We start from the raw sequence: 15,701 nt of genomic DNA, 5'->3' as shown, positions 1-15,701 counted from the left end.
TAAAGTCACAGTAAAAACTTTTTAAGTTTTTTTGCAATCGCGTTTAGTAGAGGTTTCCTGCGTTTTTCTGTAGTTGCTTTTTTTATCGGTTTTTTTTACCAAAAAAAATATTTTTTTGGTCAAAACAACACTGGTTTGCGGCATTTTTCAGCGTTAGAACGTTTTTACAGCTAAAAAACTCTTCTAGAAGTCCATTAGTTCTGTGTTCTTTTTCCAGCCAAAATACGTTGATTCCTGTGTGTATGGACACATAGGATAACATGCTGGGGGGTTTACTGGCTGTAGAAAAAAACGTCAAAGCCAAAAACAGCCGCTGTAAATACGTCCCGTGTGCAGGAGGACTCATAGATGCATAGAATGCCTTTAGCCTTTACAACTACTTTAACCCTCTTCCACGCTGCCCTATAGCAGAAATACTGCTACAGGGCGGTGAGGGTGCGCAAAATCACGTGTATATATATTACCCGGCGATCGCTGTGTATCACTGACGGGGGAGAGACCTGTATGTAAAAAATACATCTCTCTCCCCTGTCAGCTCCTGCACTCTGCTTTGTATGGCTCTGCATAGCAGCATGCGTACAATGAAACACACACAGCACACAGTTAACCCTTTGATCCCCCCAGATGTTAACCCCTTCCTGCCCAGTACTATTAGTAGTGTCAGTGCTTTTTATTAGCGCTGATCACTGTATTTGTGTCACTGGGGATGTCTGTGACACCATGTCAGTTCCCCCCCAGTGTCAGAATGTCAGCCGCAGTCCCACTATAAGTCGCTGATCGCCGCCATTACTAGTAAAAAACAAAACAAAAAAAAAACACCCAGTACATATACCGCCATTTGTAAACGCTATAACTTTCACGTAAACCAATAAATTTACACGTATTGGGATTTTTTTTAGCAAAGACACAGAGCAGAATACATTTTGGATGAAATTTATAATGAAATTTGATTTTTAAATTTTTTTCTCTGGACATGTTTAATAGCAAAAAGTCCAAAATATTGCTTTTTTTTTTTCAAAATTGTAGATCTTTTTTTGTTTGTAGCGCAAAAAATTAAAATCGCAGAGGTGATCAAATACCACCAAAAGAAATCTCAATTAGTGGGAAACAAAGAACACACATTTGATTTGGGTGCAGCGTTGCATGACTGCGCAATTGTCAGTTAAAGTAATGCCACGCAAAAATTGGCCTGGAGAGGAAGGGGGGAGGAATCCTCTGGAGTGGTGCAGTGATTTGAGAAGGTTCCTGCACTACTTTGATGCGACTTGGAGCCCAAAGAGTGTAAAGTCGCATCAAAGTCGCAGTCGCACAAGTGAATGACGCCTCAATGTCCAGCACTGTCTGTGTTCAGTAAATCTCATTGCTTCCATATTATTATACAGGATTTATATGGCGCCCGCAGTTTGCTCAGCGCTGTACAATATGTCCTGACAATGGCGGCCTGGGCATCAATGACATCTGGATTCCAATCCAACAGACATTAAACCAATCTTGCAGTCGTTTTGCTGCGTTGTTCATCGTTCCCTGGCTGTGACGTCGCATTCTCATTATTGTTTTGTTGGTGGTATTACCAGCTTTGCTTTGTTGTCTCACACAGGGAGCCTGGAACTTATACAAAGAAGAAGACATGTCTGAATATTTTCTGAAGACGCCGGCTGTTCCCGAGAGTCGGGCAGTGCTGATATTTCATTGTGAATTCTCCTCGGAGAGAGCTCCAAAACTGTGCGTACCACCAAATCCGCCTTCCCCTTCGCATACAGAACTTCAAACAACGATCTATAGAATAGTGTCCCATCGTTGGTGTCAGTGGGAGGAATAGTGCCCCATCATTGGTGTCAGTGGGAGGAATTATGTCCCATCATTGGTGTCAGTGGGAGGACTAGTGCCCCATCATCGGTGTCAGTGGGAGGAATAGTGCCCCATCATTGGTGTCAGTGGGAGGAATAGTGCCCCATCATTGGTGTCAGTGGGAGGAATAGTGCCCCATCATTGGTGTCAGTGGGAGGAATAGTGCCCCATCATTGGTGTCAGTGGGAGCAATAGTGTCCCATCTTGAGTGGGAGGAATAGTGCCCCATCATTGGTATCAGTGGGAGGAACAGTGCCCCATCATTGGTGTCAGTGGGAGGAATAGTGTCTTATGATTGGTGTCAGTAGGAGGAATTGTGCTCAATTGTTGGTGTCAGTGGCAAGAATTATACTACCATTGTTGGTGTCAGCAGAAGGAATAGTGCCACAAGGGCCGGATAAAGGCAAGTAAAGGGCCACATCTGGCCCCTGGGCCACAGTTTGAGGAACACTGCTCTAAAGCATTGCCCCAGCTGTCCACAGACCGCTGGTGTCATGCAGGACTCCTGCAGACCTGTCAACACATCTGCTTACCTGTGCAGGATGTAAGAGCAAGCAGATTTACCGACAGGAAGAACCAATGAAACACCACGGCGCTCCACATCGCCGAGGTAGTTTTTTGAGAACTACAAACCAACAGCCGCAAACACTGCTGGGAATTTGGGAGTAACATGTTTCGAAAGGTGAACTTATCCATTAAAGGCTAGTCATGTAGTTTGTAGTTTGATCCGTTTCTGCAGTTCTTTTTGTGGTGCGTTTTTGCACGTGTTTTTGATGCGTTTTGCAGGGGGGGGGGTCCAATTTGTTGCTGGGAAGATTAAAAAACACACTACATGCTTTTCTGCAGCGTCTCCATTGGAGTCTATAGAACCAGAAAAAAAACGCAACTTTTTGCATTTAAAAAAGTCCCTGACCCTTTCCAAAAAATGCCCCGGGTGAAAACGCGCAGATGTGAACCCGTCCCATAGAAAAAAGTTAAATGGACTGCTGTGGATTTCTGCAAAATACATAAACCTAGACGAAGGGTTAACTGTACTTACATTTGTCTGAAGTGTGTCTTAGCACGTGGTAGTGGTACCACCAGGCAGATGACATGGGCTCATATGAAGTTGGTAATCACCAAAGCACCCAGCGAGAGGCGATGGGCTGGAGACCCTCCTGGTTCCTGTCTTTCCTGCAAACCGGCCCTCGGGATGGCCCCACCAAAGGGTTGCTGCATGGCTATGGGACAGAGACGTTTCACACAGGAGAGTGGTCAGGTCCAGGCAGAAGACATGGGCTCATATGAAGTTGGTCAACACCGAATCACCCAGAGAGGCGATGGGCTGAAACCCAGCACCAGTCATTACAATGGCTGCTAAGTCCACTGAGCTAACGGTTTCCCAAGACAGTTACATTCAAGGCGTGCGGATCAATAACTGTCACATGACTAGTCTGGCTCTCAACCCAACTGTCAAACCATCACATGGCCGGGGTCATAACTGACCACATGACCAGCACCATGGAAAACAGATGCTAATGCAGGGCATACACGAGTCGAATTCCGAACAAATTTTCTTTAGAAAATCGGAAATCTTGTGTGTTTTGTAATCCGATCGTGCCACCATTGATTTCAAAATTCAATCAACCAAGCCTAAAGCCTCATGTTGCTGCAGAAAAGAATTTTTGCAGCCAAGAATTTTTTTGTTCCAGGTCACGGCTCACGCTCATTTCTTTTTTGATTACATTTCTCACACGATTCTCCCATCATTGATTAGAAATTTGTTCATTTTTCAAAAAATTTCCAACATGTCCGATCACTCAAATTCGATGTTCGCTAGAAAACCACCCGTTGCTGTGCCCCCACTAACGGTGCGAAATTCGAAATAAAATTCTTAGAAAGATTTCGGAATTCGACCCGCGCATGGCCGGCTTTAGATGGCAACTTAAAGTGGCTGTAAACCTCATGAAATATGAACAAAGCATATCCCTCTATAGTGTGACCTTGTCTCAGTCCAGAGCACTAATGCAGGCCATACATGGGTCGAATTCTGAACGAGTTTTCTTTAGAAAATAGGAAATCTTGTGCGTTCTGTAACCCGATGGTGCCACCATTGATTTCAAAATTCGACCAACCAAGCTTCAAACCTCATGTTGCTACAGAAAAGAGTTTTCGTGGCCTTGAATTTTCTTTTTTTTTACAGGTCACAGTTGACGCTCATTTCTTTTTCGATGACATTGCTTACACAACTCTCCCATCATTGATTAGAAATTTGTTCGTTTTTCAAAAAATTTCCAACATGCCCGATCAAATTTGATGGTCGCACGAAAACCGCCCGTTGCTCTGGCCCCACTAATGGTGCGAAATTCAAATGAAAATTCTTAGAAAAGATTATTTCGGAAATAGACCCGCATATGGCTGGCTTTAGATGGCAACTTAAAGTGGCTGTAAACCTCATGAAATATGAACAAAGCATATCCGTCTATAGTGTGTCCTTGTCTCAGTCCAGACAGTCCAGTGTCATTTCTGTCTGCTGCCTCCTTCCTCTGACAAGTTTTTCTGACACCAAGAGATACATGGTGACAGAGGAGGGACTTCCAGCAGATTAACAGCCTCGGCTCTGTTCCTGTGTGCTGTGTGCAGGGGGAAAGGGGGGTCTCTTCCTTCCAATCAGCACTCAGAATTCTCACTGGGTGTAATTTCAGCTCCACCCTTTTTTTCTGAACTCTCCGACAAGCTTTATAAATTCTGCACTTTAAACGAATGTAGAGGAGAGAATACCGCAGATAAACAGGTACAACTTATGTAGGAGGATTTGTTTCATCTCTGTGTGTCACCTGAGGACGGTCACTTCCCTGGGTATGGAAGGGTTTACAGTCACTATATCATTCACTATATCCGCTCTCCCAGGACCCTGCATTCACTATATCCGCTCTCCCCGGTCCCCACATTCACTATATCTGCTCTCCCCAGACCCCGCATTCACTATATCCGCTCTCCCCGGCCCCCGCATTCACTATATCCGCTCTCCCAGGACCGCGCATTCACTATATCCGCTCTCCCGACCCCGCATTCACTATATCTGCTCTCCTCGGACCCCGCATTCAATATATCCGCTCTTCCCGGACCCCGCATTCACTATATCCGCTCTCCCCGGTCCCCGCATTCACTATATCCGCTCTCCCCGGATCCGCATTCACTATATCCGCTCTCCCCGGCCCCCGCATTCACTATATCCGCTCTCCCCAGCCCCCGTGTTCACTATATCCGCTCTCCCCGGCCACCGCATTCACTATATCTGCTCTCCCCGGACCCCGCATTTACTATATCCGCTCTCCCGACCCCACATTCACTATATCCGCTCTCCCTGGACCCCGCATTCACTATATCCGCTCTCCTCGGACCCCGCATTCACTACATCCGCTCCACTTGGACCCCGCATTCACTATATCCGCTCTTCCCGGACCCCGCATTCACTATATCGGCTTCCCCCGGACCCCGCATTCACTATATCCGCTCTTCCCGGACCCCGCATTCACTATATCCACTCTCCCCAGACCCCGCATTCACTATATTCGCTCTTCCCGGACCCCGCATTCACTATATCCGCTCTCCCCGGACCCCGTATTCACTATATCCGCTCTCCCCGGACCCTGCATTCACTATATCCGCTCTCCCCGGATCCGCATTCACTATATCTGCTCTCCCCGGATCCGCATTCACTATATCCGCTCTCCCCGGACTCCGCATTCACTATATCTCCTCTCCCCGGACCCTGCATTCACTATATCTGGTCTCCCATAGTACACACAACATGGAAATGCAATTATTTTAGTAAATATAAACTGATAAATCCCTTTTCTCATCAGCAGTATATAGCAGTCTTATATGGGGATCCAGCCGAGCACTAGTTAATCTTGTAGGAGGAGTTTTCATTCTCCTCTGACTGTCCTATGAGGCTGTATGACCCCTGACCCTCTATCTGGTCAGTGCTAATTGGCCTTGTGCTGATTACATGCACCCTCCCAAAAAAAAAAAAAAACTCTCTAGCAATACACACCCAACTGAGCATATGCAGAGTGTCTCCTAGGGCTCTGTACTATCAGCAGATGGATTGGGGACAGTAGAAGAAGGGGAGGATTAGAGAAGACAGGATCAAACAGACTTTTTTTTACAAAATGCAGAGGATTAACCCCTTAAGTCCCACAGTGAGTATAACAAGCATGCTTTACTGCATCTACAGACTGAGTGTACTGTTGTGGGTTTAGTAACACTTTAATGCAAAGCTGGTCATACATTATAAAACTTTCCTTTAGATTTACCTTCAAGGTCCACCAAGGGCCCGCCTGATGGGATCCCGAATAAAAAGTGTTGTTTAGGTCTGACCTCACATCATATGTTTTTGGTAAGTCTAAGTCCCCATTCACACTAGGCTTTTTGAAATCACGGGCAAGATCGCCACGATTCGAAAACACGCTATCAAAGTGTGAAAACGAGCGTTCACGTTTTCAGGTGCCATTCATTTGAACGGCACCTGAAACACGCAGGGCGTTTTAGCCGTGATCATGGCGTGTTTTTCCGACGCAATCGTGCAAACGAAATGGCGGGATGCGCGACGCCCAAAAAAGACTCCAGCTGCAGCTGCTGATCGACAAAAAGCTTTCCAACAAACTCGTTTTGGCTACAGTCAGTGTAACAACCGGCCATAGATAGGTCAAAGTCCACCCGTTCTCTGCTGAACCAGCTGAATTTCAATCTATGGGCAGCTTTCAGTCGGGTATAGATGGATTAAATCTCGTCCGATTCAGCTGAGAATTGATCCATCTATGGGCAGGCTGGTTGTACCCATCCGTTAATCGACTTACGTACAACCGGCCCGTTGGGAGTTTTTACATGCGATTACTGCTGCCAGTTATAGCCGCCAGCAGTGACCATGGTTCTACCGGGCAGAAAGGCTCCCTTGCGCTTTGGGAGGGATTCCCCCCAATCCCCATTGACTGTGTTGGTGGGGAAATCTAGCGATTTTTCTTTCCTTTCACTCATGGAAGGAAAGAAAATCGCATATTCTATGGGCTGCTTTATTAGCGACCGTGATCTCTGGACAAAATGGGGGTCATGAACTAAAACTGGAGAGTGCAAAATCCGGTGCACAGAAACCAATCAGCTTCCAGGTTTTATCGCCATAGAAGAAGCTGAAGCTAGAAGCTGATTGGCTGCCATGCACAGCCGCACCAGATCCTGAGGGCTCCAGTTTTAGTACATCTCTCCCCCATTAGTTAACCACTTCCCGTGTATATAAACGGCCAGACAGCGGCAGTGCAGGGGCGGGTTGCTGTTCATAAACGGCGTCTGCCATTTTGGATTTTGCGCGCTCCCTGGGAACACCACTCGCTGTACGGGACCTCTGTGTGAGGTCCCGATCATGTGATCACTGATTGGCCAATCAGTGATCACATGAATAGGTGTAAGCAAGATGTCACTTCTGATATCATTGCTTACTACTTGTTCTTAATACAGCTCACACAGTATTTCTCAATGGCAGCAGGAATGCAGCCAGAGAGAAGGAGAAATTATTGCTTTTACAGCCTTTATGGCTGTAAAAAAAAATTTTCATCACCCCCACAAGTAGTACAGTGTCACAATGGTGACACTGTACTGCTAGGGTGACAGTATGTAAAAAAAACATAAATATTAATATCAAAAAATTAAATAAAAATGTAAAACAAATTTGGAAAATTATAATTTTTGGTTATAAACTAATTTGGGTTATTTTATTTTTTACTAAAAAGATAACTAAATACATTTTGCCCAATATTTATGAAGAAAGATTATTTATTTGCAAAATTTTAAAAGAAAAACTTTTTTGCAAAATTTTTGGACTTTTTGATTTATTTAGCAAAAAAATAAAAATCCCTGTGGTGAATAAATACCACCAAAATAAAGTTTTATCTATCTCAAAAAAATGCTAAAAAATTCATATGGGTACAGTGTTGCATGACCGCGCAATTGTCATTCAAAGTGTGAGAGCGCTGAAAGCTGAAAATTGGCCTGGACAGGAAGGGGTGACAGTGTCCGGACTGGAAGGGAGGGAAAGTGTCTGGACTGGAAGGGGGGGAAAGTGTCTGGACTGGAAGGGGGTGAAAGAGTCCGGACTGGAAGGGGGTGATAGTGTCTGGACTGGAAGGGGGGGAAAGTGTCTGGACTGGAAGGGGGGGAAAGAGTTCGGACTGGAAGGGAGTGAAAGAGTCCGAACTGGAAGGGGGTGAAAGAGTCCGGACTGGAAGGGGGTGATAGTGTCTGGATAGGAAGTGGTTAAAGTCAAACATTATATATTCACTATGGCAGATGGCCAAAGATGCCTTGTTTTTTTTTTTTCGATCAGCCAGAAGTCTGATTGAAAAAAAAAAAAAGAGCTCCTCCCTTCACACAATCATGGTGGAGGAAGGAATCCTCCCCGCTGTGCTACTGTATCCTGACAGCAGGACGCCCCCCCCACTGTCCAAATATATTGATCAGGAGCTGCAGCCGATTAGGTGCAGCTGCTGATCGCCAAAAGTTTCCCAACAGAAAAGTTCTACAGAAGTTGAATGGGAACGGCCTTAGACGGATCGAACTGCTGCTGCTGAACCATCCCAAATTCGATGCATCGATGGGCAGATTAATGCTTTTGCTACGACGGCTATCCATCCCCTCTAAAGTTCTGTTTTTCTGTTCTCCTTCAAGGTGCCGTATTTTAAGGAATCTGGACAGGAAGGAGAACGTGTACCCACATTTATATTACCCGGAACTCTACCTACTAAAGGGAGGTTACAAGGAGTTCTATGAAAACTTTAAGGTATGTGTTCCTGTAAGGCTCTGTTCACACTGGCGCAACTTGTGAGACTTAAAGTCGCATGACATGTGACATCCCATATCAGTCCACGAGAGCCGTCTTAACCACTTCTCATCCGGCCCATATACATAAATGGCCGGACAGGAGCAGTGCAGGCGTGGGTTGCCGTTCATAAACGGCGCCCGCATTTACAGCCTGTGCGCGCTCCTTGGGAGCACGTGGCACCGCGATCCGGTGACCGCTGTGTCAGGTCCCGATCATGTGATCACTGATTGGTCAATCAATGATCACATGAACAGTAGTAAGCAAGATATCACTTCCTAACATCATTGCTGACTACGTGTGAAATCTGTGAATGATCACAGAGGTCACATGGTACAGGGCCATTCACAACAGCCTTGTACCATGTGACAAGCTGTTACCAAGCACAGCTCTCACAGTATTTCTCAATGGCTGCAGGAATACAGCCAGAGAGAAGGAGAAATGATGGCCGTTACAGCCTTTATGGGTGTAAAAGCAATCAGTGTAAAAAAAAAAATCTTCATCACCCCCCACAAGTAGTACAGTGTCACTATAGAGTCACTGTACTACTAGGGTGATGGTATGTAAAAAAACAAAACAAAAAAAAAAACATAAATAAATAATAATATAAAAAAAGTAAATATAAATGTAAAATCATTTTTGAAAAATTATAACTTTTGGTTATAAACTAATTTGGGTTTTTTTTTTTACTAAAAAGATAACTGAATACATTTTGGCCAAGATTTATGAAGAAAATTATTTATTTGCAAAATTTTATAAGAAAAACACTTTTTTTCAAAATGTTTGGACTTTTTCATTTATATAGCAAAAAAATAAAAATCCCAGTGGTGAATACATACCACCAAAATAAAGCTTTATCTGTCTCAAAAAAATACTAAAAAATTCATTTGGGTACAGTGTTGCATGACCGCGCAATTGTCATTCAAAGTGTGATAGCACTGAAAGCTGAAAATTGTCCTCATCAGGAAGGGGGTGAAAGTGTCCGGACATGAAGTGGTTAACTAGCACAGCTGAAGTTGCTCCGACTTTAAAAAAGGTTTCTGTGCTACTTCAAGGCGACGTCTATGCGACTTGTGCCCACAGACCACGGGTGTCCAACTGCTAGCCTTCCAGCTGTTGCTAAACTACAAGTCCCATGAAGCATTGCAAGATTGACAGTTACAAGCATGACTCCCAAAGGCAGAGGCATGATGGCCCTCCAGAGGATCCCCCCCCCCCCACTTCCTGACCAGGCCATTTTTTTGCGTTACGGCGCTGCGTTACTTTAACTAACAATTGCGCGGTCATGCAACGCGGCACCCAAATTAAATTTACATACTTTTTTTCCCACAAATATTTTCTTTGGGTGGTATTTGATCGCCTGTGTGTTTTTAGATTTTTCGCGCTATAAATAAAAAAAGAACGACAATTTTGAGAAAAAAAACAATATTTTGGACTTTTTGCTATTACACATGTGCAGTAAAAAAAATTTTAAAAATCAAATTTCGTTATAAATTTCAGCCAAAATGTATTCTGCTACATGTCTTTGCTAAAAAAAATCCAAATACGTGTAAATTAATTGGTTTCTGTGAAAGTTATAGTGTCTAAAAATGGCGGTATAAATACTGGGATTTTTTTTTTTTAACTAGTAATGGCGGCGATCAGCAACATATAGCGGGACTGCGGCGGGCATTCTGACACTGGGGGGGACACTAAATGCCACTGACATACCCAGTGACACCAATACAGTGATCAGTGCTAATAAAAAGCACTGACACTGTACTAATGGCACTGGGCAGGAAGGGGTTAGCATGTGGGGTGATCAAAAGGTTACCTGTGTGCTGTGTGTGTTTCACTGTACGCATGCTGCTATGCAGAGCCATATAAAGCCGTGTGCAGGAGCTGACAGGGGAGAGATCTATATTGTTTATACACAGGTCTCTTCCTTGTCAGAGATACTCAGCGACCCCCGGGTGCCGGCGAGTAATCACCGGCTGGGTCCCAGTGATTGACAGCCAAGGCTACAAATGGTGGCACATGTATGTATATATATATATATATATACATAACTTCAGCTGTCACCATGTTGGGATCTATTGACTGGTTTAACATGACGTTTTCAACAGTGACCGCCGTTTAGGCATTTTTGTTTATACACTGATCAGCCATAACATTATGATCACTGACAGGTTAAGCTCATTGATGGAGGTGAGCAGGGTTGGCTCACTGAGGGAGGTGAGCAAAGAAGGCTCATTGATGGAGGTGGGGAGGGAAGGCTCATTGATGGAGGTGGGGAGGGAAGGCTCATTGATGGAGGTGGGCAGGGAAGGCTCATTGATGGAGGTGTGGAGGGAAGGCTCATTGATGGAGGTGGGGAGGGAAGGCTCATTAATGGAGGTGGGGAGGGAAGGCTCATTGATGGAGGTGGGGGGGGGGGAAGGATCATTGATGGAGGTGGGGAGGGAAGGCTCACTGATGGAGGTGAGCAGGGAAGGCTCACTGATGGAGGTGGGCAGGGAAGGCTCATTGATGGAGGTCGGGAGGGAAGGTTAATTGATGGAGGTGGGGAGGGAAGGCTCATTGATGGAGGTGAACAGGGAAGGCTCATTGATGGAGGTGGGGAGGGAAGGCTCATTGATGGAGGTGGGGAGGGAAGGCTCATTGATGGAGGTGGGGAGGGAAGGCTCGTTGATGGAGGTGGGGAGGGAAGGCTCGTTGATAGAGATAGGGAGAGAAGGCTTGTTGATGGAGGTGGGGAGAGAAGGCTCGTTGATGGAGGTGGGGAGGGAAGGCTCGTTGATGGAGGGGGGGAGGGAAGGCTCGTTCATAGAGATGGGGAGGGAAGGCTCGTTGATAGAGATGGGGAGAGAAGGCTCGTTGATGGAGGTGCGGAGGGAAGGCTCGTTCATGGAAGTGGGGAGGGAAGGCTCGTTCATGGAAGTGGGGAGGGAAGGCTCGTTCATGGAAGTGGGGAGGGAAGGCTCAATCATGGAGGTGGGGAGGGAAGGCTCATTGATGGAGATAGGAAGGTAAGGCTCATTGATGGAGATGAGGAGGGAAGGCTCATTCATGGAGGTGGGGAGGGAAGGCTCATTCATGGAGGTGGGGAGGGAAGGCTCATTGATGGAGGTGAGGAGGGAAGGCTCATTGATGGAGGTGGGGAGGGAAGGCTCATTGATGGAGATGAGGAGGGAAGGCTCATTGATGGAGATGAGGAGGGAAGGCTCATTGATGGAGGTGGGTAGGGAAGGCTCATTGATGGAGGTTGGGAGGGAAGACTCATTGATGGAGGTGGGGAGGGAAGGCTCATTGATGGAGGTGGGGAGGGAAGTCTCATTGATGGAGGTGGGAAGGGAAGGCTGATTGATGGAGGTGGGGAGGGAAGGCTCGTTCATGGAAGTGGGGAGGGAAGGCTCGTTCATGGAGGTGGGGAGGGAAGGCTCGTTCATGGAGGTGGGGAGGGAAGGCTCATTGATGGAGGTGGGGAGGGAAGGCTCATTGATGGAGGTGGGGAGGGAATGCTCATTGATGGAGGTGAGCAGGGAAGGCTCATTCATGGAGGTGGGGAGGGAAGGCTCATTCATGGAGGTGGGGAGGGAAGGCTCATTGATGGAGATAGGAAGGTAAGGCTCATTGATAGAGATGAGGAGAGAAGGCTCATTGATGGAGGTGAGCAGGGAAGGCTCATTGATGGAGGTGAGCAGGGAAGGCTCATTGATGTAGGTGGGCAGGGAAGACTCATTGATGGAGGTGGGGAGGGAAGGCTCATTGATGGAGGTGGGGAGGGAAGGCTCATTGATGGAGGTGGGGAGGGAAGGCTCATTGATGGAGGTGGGTAGGGAAGGCTCATTGATGGAGGTTGGGAGGGAAGACTCATTCATGGAGGTGGGGAGGGAAGGCTCATTGATTGAGGTGGGGAGGGAAGTCTCATTGATGGAGGTGGGAAGGGAAGGCTGATTGATGGAGGTGGGGAGGGAAGGCTGATTGATGGAGGTGGGGAGGAAAGGCTGGCCTGTGTAGTCTGATCCAATAGAAAAGCTACTGGATCTCAGATAGCTGAAGAAGTTCATGCTGGTTCTGATAGAAAGGTGTCAGAACATACAGAGCCTCGCAGTTTGTTGTGTATGGGGCTGTGTAGCTGCAAGCCAGTCAGGGTGTCCATGCTGACCCGTGTCCACAGCCAAAAGTGCCAACAATGGGCACATGAGCCTTAGAACTGGGCCAGGGAGCAACATAAGGTGGCCTGGTCTGATCAATTCAAGAATGGTCTGAGGAATACAACAATGGGTTTTAGGTGTGGACTTGGTCACCAGATTCTCTAGATATCAATCCAATCGAGATTCTGTAGGATGTGTTGGGAAAACAAGTCCGATCCATGGAGACCCAACCTCAGAAACCTACAGAACTTAAAGGATCTGCTACTGACGGCTTGATGCCAGATACCACAGCATACCTTCAGAGGTCTAGTGGAGTCCATGTCTTGACAGGTTATGGTGGGTAGTCATAATCTTATGGCTGATCATTGTATGCTAACCTTGAATTTCTCAGGTTTGTGATAAGTTTACTTTGACCATCTTCTTCTCTCACTTTTATATTCATTTGATTTTTCAGGATCTTTGTGAGCCACAGGGTTATGTGAACATGCTTCACAGTGACTTCACAGGTCAGCTGAGGAAATACCATAAAAAGAAGAAGCCCCCCTCAGGACAAAGGGTGCGCAAGGAGCTCTTCAAACCCCCCAACTCCAACAAAGGCTTCAGTCCTGTAACCACACAAAGTTTATTAAAACTCTGAATCAACAAACACCATTAAAAACATCTGTTCATAAAACAGCACCAAGCTTACAAAAACATCATTGGAAAATTATTTTAACCCCCATTCCAAAAAAAAAACCAAAAAAAAACTTTACAGTGAAAATCCTGAAAACATTTTGCATCCCTAGTTACCAAGATAAGAAGAGAAAAGTAGTCTACACCAATGAAGTACGAAACGAAGAAGAAGACTCCACCATCGGAGGAAGAAGAAGACTCCACCGTCGGAGGAAGAAGAAGACTCCACCGTCGGAGGAAGAAGAAGACTCCACCGTCGGAGGAAGAAGAAGACTCCACCGTCGGAGGAAGAAGAAGACTCCACCGTCGGAGGAAGAAGAAGACTCCACCGTCGGAGGAAGAAGAAGACTCCACCGTCGGAGGAAGAAGAAGACTCCACCGTTGGAGGAAGAAGACTTCACAGTTGGAGGAAGAAGAAGACTCTTCCGTCGGAGGAAGAAGAGTCCACCGGAGGAGGAGGAAGAGTCCACCTTCAGAGGAAGAAATGTCTGCCATCGGAGGAAAAAGTGTCCGCCATCGGAGGAAAAAGTGTCTGCCATCGGAGGATGAAGTGTCCACCATTGGAGGAAGAAGTCTCCATCATCTGAGGCAGAAGTCTCCATCATTGGAGGTAGAAGTGTCCACCATTGGAGGAAGAAGTCTCCACTATTGTATGTAGAAGTGTCCACCATTGGAGGTAGAAGTGTCCACCATTGGAGGTAGAAGTGTCCACCATTGGAGGTAGAAGTGTCCACCATTGGAGGAAGGAGCCTCCACTATTGGAGGTAGAAGTGTCCACTATTGGAGGTAGAAGTGTCCACTATTGGAGGAAGAAGTGTCCACTATTGGAGGAAGAAGTGTCCACTATTGGAGGTAGAAGTGTCCACCATTGGAAAAAGAAGTGTCCACCATTGAGGGTAGAAGTCTCTACCATTAGAGGAAGAGGACTCCACCATTGGAGGAAGAAGTGTTCACCATTGGAGGAAAAAGTGTTCACCATTGGAGGTAGAAGTGTCCACCATTGGAGGTAGAAGTGTCCACCATTGGAGGAAGGAGCCTCCACTATTGGAGGTAGAAGTGTCCACTATTGGAGGAAGAAGTGTCCACTATTGGAGGAAGAAGTGTCCACTATTGGAGGAAGAAGTGTCCACTATTGGAGGAAGAAGTGTCCACTATTGGAGGTAGAAGTGTCCACCATTGGAAAAAGAAGTGTCCACCATTGAGGGTAGAAGTCTCTACCATTAGAGGAAGAGGACTCCACCATTGGAGGAAGAAGTTTTCACCATTGGAGGAAAAAGTGTCCACCATTGGAGGAAGGAGCCTCCACTATTGGAGGTAGAAGTGTCCACTATTGGAGGAAGAAGTGTCCACTATTGGAGGAAGAAGTGTCCACTATTGGAGGAAGAAGTGTCCACTATTGGAGGTAGAAGTGTCCACCATTGGAAAAAGAAGTGTCCACCATTGAGGGTAGAAGTCTCTACCATTAGAGGAAGAGGACTCCACCATTGGAGGAAGAAGTGTTCACCATTGGAGGAAAAAGTGTTCACCATTGGAGGAAAAAGTGTTCACCATTGGAGGAAAAAGTGTTCACCATTGGAGGAAAAAGTGTTCACCATTGGAGGAAAAAGTGTTCACCATTGGAGGAAGAAGTGTCCACCATTGGAGGAAGAAGTATTCACCACTGGAGGTAGAAGTATTCACCACTGGAGGTAGAAGTGTCCACCATTGAAGGAAGAAGTGTCCACCATTGAAGGAAGAAGTGTCCACCATTGGAGGAAGAAGTCTCCACAAGTGGAGGAAGAAGTCTCCACCAGTGGAGGAAGAAGTCTCCACCAGTGGAGGAAGAAGTCTCCACCAGTGGACGATGCAGACAACCTGTTCCTACTTTAGCTGAAACTAAATAATAAAAAAAAAATTAGATGGAGTGCCGTTAGAAAACTTATGGGACTTGTTATTTGTCTTGTATTGAAAGGTCATAAGGGAGTGGTAGAGCAGGGCTTATTTTGTCCAATGTCTATCACTTCTGTTTAGTGGTGGGTTATGAAATGATTCCATGAAATGAACTTCCTCTCATCGCCTTCCTCTTACACAATTGCAGGTTTTTTTTTAATTGGCAAAGTACCTTTTTTTCATTATTTAAGCCACTTTCTGAATCCTCACCTAGTCGAGAATGGCGTAGGGTTGGTCACCTGCTGCTTTCTGGGACACCCATT

General features: G+C 46.1%; 1 protein-coding gene across 1 annotated transcript in view; it reads left to right on the top strand.

The window, feature by feature from the left end:
• LOC149470834 (uncharacterized) overlaps window positions 1-15,430 on the top strand; it is a 63,595-nt gene extending 48,165 nt beyond the window's left edge. The window contains exons 10-12 of the mRNA XM_089660431.1: window positions 1,598-1,722; window positions 8,551-8,662; window positions 13,292-15,430. Of these exons, the coding sequence (XP_089516557.1) occupies window positions 1,598-1,722; window positions 8,551-8,662; window positions 13,292-13,474 (420 nt within the window). The 3' untranslated portion in view covers window positions 13,475-15,430. The remainder of the gene's footprint in view (window positions 1-1,597; window positions 1,723-8,550; window positions 8,663-13,291) is intronic.
• Window positions 15,431-15,701: the final 271 nt, after the last annotated feature.

Source organism: Staurois parvus, unplaced genomic scaffold, assembly GCF_062004578.1.
Source record: "Staurois parvus isolate SC_StPar_1 unplaced genomic scaffold, SC_StPar_1.0 ptg000031l, whole genome shotgun sequence".
Lineage (NCBI taxonomy): Eukaryota > Metazoa > Chordata > Amphibia > Anura > Ranidae > Staurois > Staurois parvus.
The sequence above is the reverse complement of the archived record's forward strand: the minus strand, read 5'-3'. Positions and strand labels throughout refer to the sequence as shown.